We start from the raw sequence: 13,143 nt of genomic DNA, 5'->3' as shown, positions 1-13,143 counted from the left end.
GCGACCGGCTGGATGACTCAACTGATCTGGGACCAGCGCTTACAAAGCAAATAGGAAAAAAATACAGTTCTTATTTAGATATATAGATATTTAATCACCTATGATTTTAAAAATGAAAACTCTGTTTTGACTTAAGGCTTAATCAGCATATCCATAAAAAGATGGATTGTATTTATTAATTATTTAAAATGGTAAAATAAAAAAGAAAGAAAAATCAAATATAGCCAAGTTGATCTCAAGAATAAATCCACATTTATTCACAAAAAAAAAATAAATCTTCAGCTGGATATTCCAGAACACGTATTTTAAAATGAGCTGAGTTACAGGGCGATGGTTGTGCTGATTACAGGACACTTCCTCGGAATTAAAGGGGGATGCTCGGCAGCAGCAGCAGGAGGAGGAGGATGAGGAGGCTGGGCATACAGAGGATGGATGGATGGAGCTGAGAATAGGCTGTACAGTGTGGTGCTTCGGGGAGGAGCGCTCTCTCAAAAGCGAGCGGCAGTGTCGTGTAATGTAGCAGTCCAGCCTGAGCAGAGCAAGCGATCAGACGGGGCGCAGCAGCGTCAGGGATTCAAGGAACTGCAAGTGCAGGAAGAAGCACTAGGAGGCCCGAGGAAGGCAGGTAGGATGCTGTGAAACTGTCCGTGCAACATGTGTATCTGTATCCCCATCTTCGCATTATGTCGCGTTTCATCCTGTCAGATAATTGTGGCGTTAATGTGTGGTCTTTTAACAGGATGCTATGGATTTGATACTCCTGATGACATTCAACTTTTTAGTCAGTCTTGCTTATAGATACAGAAATGCATGTGTTATGAATTCTAGTAGACAAAATCGATATTTGAATTGTGTATTGGCATGAAAAAAAGTTTGATTCGGTTTGGCAGGAGCTGGAAGTCTTGGTGTTTATGGTATGATGATGTCAGTTGTACACATCATTATCAGGGTATTTATAGCATCACGTGTTGCACAGGGATAAATGGGCAAGTTGTCATATGATGCTCTAGATGCAAAACACTATTTTTGAATATACATAGATTACCTATTACACAAATGGTGCTTGTGTTTTCCCTTTAACTCCATTTTGAATAATTCAGTTTCTGCATAAGCTGTGACTGAAAATGAGAGGGCTTAATTACAGGAGATGTAATGACCTGTTGCCCCACCCAGCAGCCTCATGTAAGGAAGGTGGTTTCTAACAGTATGTGTGTGGGGGGCCACTGTGCTACACCCCCAAAGTAAACTTCAAAACCGGCTGCGGCGCACACATCACATGTGACAGACTACTGCTGCCCTGTAATATATGTGAGGCGGAGGAGACACCCAGTCCTGAACCACACATTACTGCCAGATCCACCCCACATGTGGTCATGGTGCCTCGAAAAGAAAGGACAAGAAAAGAAGGGGTGGCTGGGCTCCATGTTCAGTGGGACCTTTTTTGGCTTTTGTGGCACAAAGCTGGCTGCCTTTTCTGGATGAAGACATTATTTGTTCTGTCAACAAAGAATATGTGTTTTGGTGAACATCTTTCCACAGTGAACTAACTAACTTTTGTGCACCGGATTCAGTGCAGGTAGTGAACATCACTGTGGAAAAACCAAAGGTCCAAACATTTACTCATACTCATTCATATCATGGCTTGTTTCCTGGTAAATGAATGTGCAGGATTATTTTAACTTCTTCTTCTTGACCTAGTATTACCACCTATTACTGCCTCTACTTCTATTACTAATCAGTAGTAGAAATTAAATACTCAAGCGCTCTACTTAGGTATAAAACCACAATCCCAAGGAAATCACTGTTGCATTTACTCCAGTACATTTAGTTAACAGCTAAGAATAAAGCAGCTATACAAATAATGTATGATGAGCCTGTATAATGCATTCTTACATAGTAAACTCATTTATAGTACAAAGTGGTTAAAATTAGCCACCAACTGAACCAGATACAACAGTTAAATACTACTTACTGTAGATCTTACAGTCCTTTAACAAAGCACTCAGGAGCTATTTTTCTGCATAAAGAGAACTTTCACTTTCATTACTTGTTACATAGTGCTTACTAGTTACATAGTGCTCACAAATACTTACAAGGAACTTTCACCTGGTTATGAAACAGTATCAATTTAATACTGACCCTTCTTTATAATCTACATAAGCAAAATAGACCATCAGCGAAAAAGATTGGCTATTTATGTCTAATTAAATAGTTATTCTCAATGCATGTCAGCAGGTCCAATTCCCACTTATCGGAGTTGGATAAGTAATTAAATGAAAACAAGTGCTGAGGACTACTTGAGGAGTCTCACAGCCTGAGGAATGAAGCTGCTCTTTAATCTGGTGGTACAGTGCAACACTGAAACAAAGAAACTGAAAATGAAAGTTCTTTGTAGTAGCTTTAATTAACTTTCAAAGCAAGGTTTTTAATTTAATTCGATTACTTTTGCATGTTAGTTTTACAAGTAGAGAATCTGAACTAAAAGTTAGAAAAGCTTCACGGTTCCTTTTATTAGTTATTTTACAACACCATGGATGTAGAATGAAATTCGAGGCCCTTTTGGCTTCATTAAACAAAACAAAAAATATTTCATATAGCGACGTGCAGAGGATGAACTGAGGAGTCTCACAACCTGAGCGAAAAAGCTGCTCCATTGTCTGGTGGTATGGCAGCGGATACTTCCGTATCTTTTGCCAGATAGCAGCAGCGTGAACGACAAAGCCATCGAGGAGATATTTTTATTTTTATCATATAGCATCAAACAGCAGTGTACAAAGCGTTAAACAGACTTGTATCAGACACTTCAATTGCATCCTCAGTGAGACTTTTAAACTATACTTTGTGATGATCTGTTACTGAAATAAGGCAAACCATGTAAGAGAACAAAACTAGAACCAAAAAATGAACATGCAGTTGAAAGGCTTGATTTACAGCATGTACACTTTTATAACAGTCATCTCCTCTCTTTACTGTCACCAGTTCCAAGAGGGCAGGGCCACCTCTCGGTGTGACTTATTTTTAACCATCCCTTTAATGAAGACAGTCCACATGATGTGAAGAAGAAAATGAGTGGACAGCAGTAGTAGCATGTTATTATGAAGGCCCCAAAATGGAGTCAAAGCCTTGGTAACCCTGGAGTAAAATACAGCCTTCAAGGCAACTGGGTGGCTTCTCTTGAAATAGCTTGAGCGAGCAGAGGCAGCCAAGTTATCCATTACAGCCCTGTGACCATGTGGAATAGGTTTTTCTGCCAGTTTTCCATCACCACCCATCCCTTTAGAGTGCAGGGTGCTCCGGCTGGTGGGAAAACACTGTGTACTGTACACTAGGGAGGAGACGAGCAGTGGAAAACTAGTCTAATGGACACACTCTGCTGACCTCCCATGTACAATACACATGTGCAGTCTCAGAGCAAACACTACAAAATAAACATCTCCCATGTGATTTGTATTGAATGTTACGCAGATACAAACAGATATAGGATATTAAGACTACCAGGTTTATTTTTCTTTTAATGAGAAGTCCACCCCAACACAGAAAGTATCTGTTATTATTATATTATATCATATTTTGGACAGTAAATTCAGTATGGAGGACATGTGTCAAAAAATCTAAATACAACTTTAAATCAAACTTCAACATTTTAAGAGCCACTCCTGCACATTGGTCTTATGTATGCACGCAAAAGAAGTTAATTTTTTTCCCTTCGTTTTCTTCGTTTCTTCTGGGGGTTTTTTCACAAGAAGAAGCAAGCAAGCAGAAGAACAAAGAAATCAAAGTTCCTGCATGCAATATTATGTCGAATCGAATGAAATTATACAGTATGGTATGGTATGGCTTTGCATCTTATAGTATCGTATCATATCGTATCATATTGTATTGGACCGATCCATACCATAGCGAATTGTTCCTTATCTAAATTGTATCGTATCGTATCGTATCGTATCGCATCGCATCGCATCGCATCGCATCGCATCGTATCGTATCGTATCGTATCCTTCAGCTTTGAGGATTTATTAGATATTTTTAAGTCAATTTAACAATCAAACAAGTTGTGTTGTAATGGTAATGTAGTTTTGCAATGTAGGGCTGCATGGGGCAATAGCATGATTTGTCTCTAGATGACATTGCCACCACAGTCTGTCTCTCAGATGTTAATCTAAAGTACAGACGTCTTCAAATTCACAAGGTTCAGCTGAGCTGTTCGATATTAGAGATGTAAAAAATAAAAAAAGTGAATTATGTTTTATTCCAAAAACCAAAAAGACACTTTCACAATTTCTCACACTCATGATGTAAACACCAGCCATAGAGTGACTCAGTCGTTGACATGTAAGATCACAACCTGCAGTATAACTAACCACACAGCTGCAACATCATCCCACTAACAACAGAGGAGACATGGCAATGTAATTGGCTTACATTGTTTGTCTGCTCTTGTTGATCTTATTTGCCATCTTGGTCAGTATTAATATACCTTATGACCCCTTTAACGTCCTTAACGTCTGTCAGGTTTCGTGTTCTGTAGCCATCCATCAGTTGCATAACAGAGGCCAAATCTGCTATGGGTTAGTCACAGGGCATTCTGCTATAAACCTCTACTGTAATAGTATTTTCCCGAAAATTGATTCTGAGAAAACTGATACTTTCATCAGCTCTCTTGTGTCCAGCCACACTCTATTTCCATCCCATCGTTTTGTCCTAGTGCCAGGTTTTGCCTACAAGTAAACATGACATTTTGTATGTATCCCAGATGGCATTTATTATGATGCATTCCATGGCTGATAGCAGTATCCTCAAATCCATTAATGGAGCTGTTAGAAGCCTTTTAGACATGAAAGAATGAAAATGGTCATTGTGCTCTCTCAAGTCATTAACTGAAAGGAGATCAACAATGTTGTTTTTCTTCTGGCTGTCATTATTAATCATTCACTTCAGCTCAACAATCCATCCAGTATATTATTATATACCATGGTCTGGGTGAATAGTTGAGGTTGGTACAGTGTAGACTAACTTAATTTAGCTCAGCTTATTTTACTTTAATTTATTCAAGTTTAGTTTATCTTAGCTTATTTTAGCTTAGCTTGGTTTAGTTCTATTTTGTATTGTTTTGTTGATAAAACAATCTCACCACAAGGTCAATTTAGTAGCTGGAGCTTTCAGTTGTAACTCATGATCTTCTTCAGCAGATGGTGTTTCCCCAGTTGTCATGGACTGACCTTAAAGTGCTCAGACAGAAATTGGGTTTTCCCTAACCCTATCACTTTAGTTTATTTAAGTTTAGCTCGCTTTTTACTGAACTTCAGTTTAGGTTGGTATAGGGTAGCTTAGCTTGGCTTCTTATTTTTGTTTGGCTTATCTTGGCTTAGTTTAGTTCAGTTTAGCTCTGTGTTATTTTGTTGATGAAACAATCTCATCACAAGCTTCCAATCATATCTCATTATCTTCTTCAGCTAATTGAGTTTGCCCAGTTGCCATAGATTTTTAATGCAACCATTAACAATAAGTCCTTAAAGTGCTCAGAAAAAAGGGTTTTCTGCAAATTCCATGGCAACTGGGCGAACTCCACCCAGGACAGCTACTAAATAATGCTGGTCGTCAGATTGCTTTTGCCAACTGCTGTTTCCAAGGTCAAGAATGAGCCTTCAATCTCAGTATGTTTTGTTTAGTTTAATTTAGCTTAGTTACTTTTGCATTCCTAAAAAATGAGGAGGCACATTCCTCTGCTGCAACAGATAATGTTTGACCATGAAAACTGCTGCGACCTTAGAAGCAGCCGGTTGAGGACAAAATCATAAAACCAAAGCAGTGAGGCGGAAAGACTTTTGGAAGGCCTAAAATAAGAGTCTGACTGAACGTCCAAACAGAAAACTGTCATGGTGGTTCTGTTGAATGTCCGGGGAAAGGAAAATATAACACACAGTGTTAACTTATACAACCGCATCTAGAATAGCCGTCTGCTATAAACGCAGAAAGAGCTTTTCAGTCTAAAATGGACATTTCAGCCAGCGGGATCCAGAACTTTGCATCAATAAAAGCTCCATCTCTTTCTTTGCTAATCCCGAGGATAAGGAGTGGAAACAAAAGTAAATGATAGTTCATCTCCCTGTTTCTCATCATGGTGATTTGGCACTCTTAAGCAAGCAAGCAGAACCTGTTTACTTCTATCTTTCACAAATTATAATAGCATGCTTGTGCTTTCCAAACAAGTTTGTCAGTGTCCAACCTTTTGTTTCCTCTCATTTTGTCTTGTGTTTATCTTGCGTCATTTATCCATCACCCGAATCACCTTTTTTTTTTACCTCTGCTTCAGACTCTTGAGATGCTGTAACAAGTGAATTTCCCCCAGTGTGGGATCAGTTAATCTTTATCTTATTTTATTTCTATCTCATGGCAGCTAAAAAGTCTCAACCCAGCGGAGTGGTGTCTGTGGATGGACAGTGCAGGCACCCATGGCATCACAGGAGCTTGTGGATGCAAGGGACTCTGCCACTCATAATCTGAACCCAGGCATGGAGAGTGCTGCTGTGCCCAGCAGCGGTAAAACATGTCCGGTCCACGTCCCGGGCGCAGAGGACACAAAGAGGGGCTTTCGGAAAGGCATAGGGAGGCATAACGACTACGTGAAGATCTCTGTGCCGGAGTCCAAGGTCAATCGTCTGCCCATGGAGTGGTGGAAGACCGTAATCGCCTTCTTCTATGCTGGTTTTAACTTGGTCCTGACCACAGTCGTCATCACTGTCGTCCACGAGAGAGTCCCGCCCAAAGAAAGCAGCCCGCCTCTTCCTGATAAGTTTTTTGACTATATCGACAGAGTCAAGTGGGCATTTACAGTGACAGAGATCAATGGCATGGTGCTGCTGGCCATTTGGCTGATCCAGTTGTTCTTCTTCAGATACAAGTAAGAACCTATGATACACAAAGTTCTCTGTCAGCTGCAAGGATAAGTCTGGAGATATTTTGTTTTTTTGTGGTATCTATTGTTTCTCTTGGGATTTGTTGACAACAGAAATAAATAAAAAGAATGCAGCCTCATCTTTTAATGTAGTGTTAATGCCAGGCTGATTTTCAAACACAAGGTTAGAACATTTAAGGGTGTACCATGTTGTTTTGGAAAAAAAAATCCAACCTCAGAAAGTTAATATTTACAATATTGATGATGTATTGATACAAACAGAAATAGTTATTTGATATATTACCATATAAACAACAATAACCACTTGGTTAAGGTTAGGAAAAGATCATGATATGGCTCAAAATGCATGTTTTGGTCATTACAAACACTGCTAAAGATGTCCCTAGGTCTTGTTAAAAACACCCAGTTTTGTCGCCACTAACAAGTCTGGAGATGTTCTGACTTCCTGTTAACAATATCCACTTTTTTTTTTTTTTGCTACAAACATGGCTGGTAATTGTCCGAATTCTCCTACAAAATATCCAGTGATGCATCTCTTACAAATGTAGAAACGCAGTCTTGAACTGCAGAGCTTCGCCACCTTCTCGTCTGTAACTCTGAAATTGTATTTCTTTCCTTTCTTCAGTGATGTTTTCCCTGTGTAACTGTTAAACTTGAGTGGTTTAGAAAGCACGTTTGGTCTCTAGAGCTGACACCAAAACCAGACTCTCACTGTTGAGTAGATAACTGATAAATGTTTAATTAAATTAAATTTTTTATCAATAAGTCTTCCACATTTGGTGATTTGCCAGTGGAAATAAAGATATAGAAACATAAATCTAACAACAAAATAGATTTAGTAATGCTGTGGTATTTTGTAGTCTTTATAAATAGCACGTCACATTTAAGAGATCAATACCTTTATGTAGCACTTAATTGCTGTTTTAATATTGTCCATTTGCAGGTCAATAGCCAGCAGGCGGTTCTTCTTCCTGATCGGCACCCTGTACTTGTACCGCTGTGTCACTATGTACATCACCACCCTGCCTGTACCTGGCATGCATATGACATGTGCTCCGAAGGTGAGTAGCATGCTGAACATCAGAGCTGCGCATCAGCTGTCGTTGCTCAGCCGTGTACTCTCGTGCACCCTCAGGGAGTCATTTTGCACAACCACGCAAGTGAGGCAGCTATAAAAAAAGAAAAAAAAAAAGCCATTTTGACTTTTTACTGCCTCAGGACACTGACAGTATTGAGGTGCATCAGTGTTTGATCAAAAACATGTGCTACTGGCAGTTGTTTGCTTGGTTATGTGCTGCAAAAGGATCAGATGTCGGACAGAGCTGTGGTTGATTTTGAAATGTATTGGACTCTGTATAAAAGCCTTTAGCTTAAGCTTAAAGATCCTCATGAACATTTACCTTTAAAAAATGATTTATCCTCAGTAATTTCATTTGCAAGAAGAGAGTTGTCCTTAATTTCAGCAACAAGCACAAGAGCCAAAGATTTGATCAGGTGTAGCTGATGATACCGTTTGACTATCTTTGTTTTATTCACTACAATTTCCCAGCCATGTAAATCACCAATTCAAATTATGCTGCCTAGAGTTGAAGAGCTCTACAGAAAATTAAAGGAATGGTTTGACATCTTTGGTTATCTTATTCAGATTCACACCACTCTCATGTAGTATGAAGTAGTATGAAGCTACAGACTGTTAGCTTAGTTTTGTACAAAGGCTGGAAACACTTGGTCAGTCCAATGATCACAAAATCTGCATACTTGCACCTTTAAAGCTAATTTGTTTAATCCAAAGTAAAAAAGAAAGTGTAAAAACAACAGTTTTTCAGGCATCATCTGCCAGACAATTTCTTTTTTCTAGCGCATTAACGTCCTGCATTCGTGTCATCGTTGCAAGGTTGCGAGGAAAGCAGTGTTGAACTAATCCTTTAAAAGTTTGGATTATCAATTAGGCATTAGTATTCAAGTACTAACAGCTAGCATTAGTATTCACGTATTTATTGACAGTTTCATGTGAGTGTTAGTATCAAAGTATTTATTAAGCGTTAGTATTCATGTTAGAGCTAGTGTTAGTATTAGTATTCACGTATTTGGTTAGTATGCATGTTAGTGGTAATATCTTAGTATTTATTAAGCTTTATTATTTATGTTGCCGTTAGCGTTAGTATTCATGTGTCAATATTCATGTGAGTGTTTGTGATACTCAGACAGAATATCCAAGTATTTTTTAAGCGTTAGTATTCATGTTAGTGTTAGTATTCATGTATTTATCAAGCAAATATGCCAAATATTCTCTGGTTGCAGCTTCTCAGATGTGAAGATTTGCTGCTTTTCTTCATTTGACTTTTGAGCTGTTGGTCAAACAAACCAAGCTATTTAAGTTATGTTGAGCATAAGGAACTTATTTTGGATATTTATTTTACTTTATTCTAATATTTTGTAAAATAAATGATGATTAATTAAAAACCATGTTCAACAAATAAATTGATCATGAAAACAATTGTTAGTCAGCTCTGATGTTGCTTTTTCAGTATATGCTTATCTATTTTCCTTTCCTTCCTGTTCTCTCTCAGCTCCACGGAGACTCCCAGGCGAAAATCCAGCGAATCCTGCGACTGGTCTCTGGTGGGGGTCTGTCCATTACAAGCTCCCATCTCTTGTGTGGAGACTTCCTGTACAGTGGACACACCGTGATGCTCACTCTCACCTACCTGTTCATCAAGGAGTGTGAGTACTCAAAGCAGCACTTGTTTGCTTTCCCGTATGGAATAATTTATGTGAATGAATAATATATGAATACACAGGCTTTCTAGGTACTTACAGGATGCAAATAAGTGACGTGTGTTACCGCTATTAGGATTTACAGGATAACATTCAAATTATTTGTATTATCTGCAGATATGTTATATATTGTCTAAAGTTGTATGCTAATGGATATACACCCAGTTAATTAGTCACGCCAAATCAAAGCTAATGCAGTCTCATACAACAGAGCTGCTATATTGTGGCTTCATGAAGGTTGTAATGTTCGGTTTTGATTTAAACTGCTTTAGAGAGGTATTCATTCAACTTTATGGTCATTTTGAAGACTGTAGTTGCAGGTGCTGTTGAGTTATGTTGTGTTATACTGAGAGGTGTCTTCAATATTTTATCCACAGTATCAGTAAAAGTAGACAAAAAATTAAAAACAACTCTCAGTATAACAATTCAGCAACAGTAAACTCACTGTTCTTGGCAAATTACACTGAAACTATACAGATCGCCCTATTTTAACAGTGGAAACATGGAGGAACAGAACAAAAATAGATGTTGTCATAAATATTGCCAACACTCTGGTCTCTTCATCTCCCTCTCCAGACTCGCCGCGGTCGTTTTGGTGGTACCATCTGATGTGCTGGCTGCTCGCCGCCGTGGGTGTGGTGTGCATCTTGGTGGCACACGAGCACTACAGTGTGGATGTGGTCGTAGCCTATTTCATCACCTCCCGCCTGTTCTGGTGGTACCACACCATGGCCAATTTACAGGTGTGAACACAGAGCTGAGCGCTGGGTGGCAGCTCCCCTCTCTTTGAACCTTGTTACACATTAATCATTATGCATGGAGAGCTTTACTGTCTGTCTGGTGATACATGGCTGCATTTTGTTCACATCTTACATTTCTATTTAAAAGAAAGGGTCTATATAATTGTGTTTTTACAGAAAGTACAAGATGTATTTTTAGACTGTGTCAGAATACTCTAGATGTCGTGCCATATTTGGCTTTTCAACGTGGTGAATTACCCCCTCTACTGGCCAAAGTTAATAAGGCAACATACCAAGCAAAATGTTTTTTTTAAGATAATTTAAATATGAATGTATTTATTTAGAATTAGCCTTTATTTAAATTTAAAACACACATAAGGTCTGGCCCTCGTTACAATGGTGTAAAGTAAAAGTTTAAAATGGCATAAATGATTCAAAGTCAATCTAGTAAAGAGGTGATATAATATGAGCCTTTTAGATAAGCAAATACATATGCCACATGCTTAATATGTTTAATGCAAAATTTAAAAAGAAATCACACATGGCTGCTGATTTCTATTTGAATATGATGTTGTTTTTTTAGTTCCTCTATTCAAAGTATTGCAGTTAAATAAAGAGGATGGTGATTTGATATCTTAGATTTGTGTATCGTCTCCATTAAGAAGGAAGCATCAAATATTACAAAACAATAAACAAGCATAGGGAATTCACATTTCAAAAAGAGAAATTAGCCACATAGAAATATCTGACATGCAATCACAACAAAATAAACTTTTAAATTACATAAACGAGTCATATTGTGACTGAAAGAAGTGATGGTGGTGTACGGAAAGAAATGTATAACCAAAAACTTTTATGATTGCTGATATTATTCTAAATGTTAACTTATATCTCCCTGACAGACTCTGAAATGCTCACCCAACAACTACCTCACCAACACCTGGTGGAATCCGCTGTTCAACTTCCTGGAGAGGAACGTCCAAACCGCGGTGCCGTGCTCTTACAGCTGGCCCATCACCTGGCCTCCTGCCTGCCTTAAGAACCCCTGTAAGAAGTACTCCATGGTGCAGAGCACACGAGAGGAGTGACCCTGATACCCAGCAGTGTTGCCTGATAATCCATTGAAGTGGTTCTCCTTCAGTCAGTCTTGTCTGCTGGACAGGAACATAATGATACCAAATGCATAGCTACGAAAGAAGTGTTTCTGCGAAAATGTGTCAAGAAGGATAATCATTCTGTCTCTGTGTGTTCCTGTCGGTGTAATTTATTTATGAGATGAAGTCCTCTAAAGCCGTCATTGTTTTTGTAACTGATACTTGTATCAGCTTCTAGTGAATTTCATTCATGAACAGAGCGTTTGCTGCAGTATTTGCAAGACTTGTTTTATTTTTAGATCTGCTCACATAACTCTTTCATACTGTATGTGTTGACGGGGTTTACCTCAATATGATATCAATGTGCTCAAGTCACAAGGTGCCTTAGTGTGTTTAACGTCAGAAAGTGTTCAAAAACTGCCGTTACGACTCTGTTTATTTGTTTCTCTTATTTTTCTGAGTTTTTTATTATTATTATTATTGTTATTATTTTTATTAATATTGTATTCATTTTAGTAGCCTCGAGTGTGTGTCTCATAGCTGTAGTCTCATTATTGTAGCATTGTATTAAACTGTAACCATATCAAGGCTTCAGTGTCTTTTTTGTTTAAATGAATCATCAATAAAAGTCATCATTATGCTATATGGTGCAGCCGGGTGTTTTAGACATTATATATTTAATGGATCTCTTCAACTTTTCAGAAAAAGTCCCAGGAAATATATTTTTTCTAAAATAATTCCTTTGATACAAGGAAATATAATGTTTCTGAGGTGGAGGATACGTCAGAGATTCTTGCTCAATAACTTACAAAACGATCCGTTGAGCCTCATGTGAATGTCCGTACACTTGGGACAATCATACAGATAACTGGCCTATATGTTTCAATAATATGTAGTTAGCTGACTAGTGTGCCTCATTTAGTGTATGGTTAGGTCAGCTTGCTCACGTGATTGCATAAGGAATCATGGGTTGACTGTCATCAATGTTGATGTTTTTGTTTTTTTTATGTTGCAGTTGCTACATACATAAATATACTATTTTATTCTTAGTAGGTAGCATTAGAAAAACCAAAGGATAGGAGAAAGTAAGAAAGGATTGAATGGCTAGTTATTTAGTTTTTCAGCACTGTAAGATAGATTTTTTCTTTTTACAGTTTCACTGTTTACTAATGCACGATAGTCGATAACATTATCTTGCATATATGTCATCATCTATGTGTGTAATTTGAAGTAGAGCCACATGCAAACATTTGATATTAATAAAATAAATGAATTTCTTTTGACCATATACATTTGGTGTGTCCACAAACATATTTTTAAAAGTTCCAATCCCGTGTTTTGAGTTTTGTCGCCTTGGTTTTACATTTGTGTCACAGGCTGTGCCTTACTCTCTTAACTGCTGTTCACGAATAGAAGAATGTTTATTAGCCTTGCAGTTGCCCATTAGTTCAAAATCTAGCAGATCTAAGCTTCATTAAACTTTTATGTACAGTAAAACAGTTCGTGATTGTGATTGATTTAACTATAAATCAAGGTTCAGTGTTCCTTATATATATCACATACACAGAGCATACAGTACAATATGCAGTGAAATGCACTGTAGGCCCTTATAGCT

General features: G+C 38.0%; 1 protein-coding gene across 1 annotated transcript; it reads left to right on the top strand.

Moving 5' to 3' along the window:
* Positions 1-447: 447 nt before the first annotated feature.
* sgms2a (sphingomyelin synthase 2a) lies at positions 448-12,139 on the top strand. The gene is made up of 6 exons (XM_084382143.1): positions 448-625; positions 6,398-6,901; positions 7,860-7,977; positions 9,487-9,640; positions 10,271-10,437; positions 11,337-12,139. Exons 2-6 carry the CDS (start codon positions 6,453-6,455, stop codon positions 11,520-11,522), a joined length of 1,074 nt encoding a protein of 357 aa, XP_084238269.1. The 5' UTR covers positions 448-625; positions 6,398-6,452; the 3' UTR covers positions 11,523-12,139.
* The last annotated feature ends 1,004 nt before the right edge of the window (positions 12,140-13,143 follow it).

The sequence above is a fragment of the Pagrus pagrus genome, assembly GCF_965226575.1.
Source record: "Pagrus pagrus genome assembly, chromosome: 2".
In the NCBI taxonomy this organism is placed as follows: domain Eukaryota; kingdom Metazoa; phylum Chordata; class Actinopteri; order Spariformes; family Sparidae; genus Pagrus; species Pagrus pagrus.
This window is presented reverse-complemented; position numbering and strand designations above follow the sequence as displayed.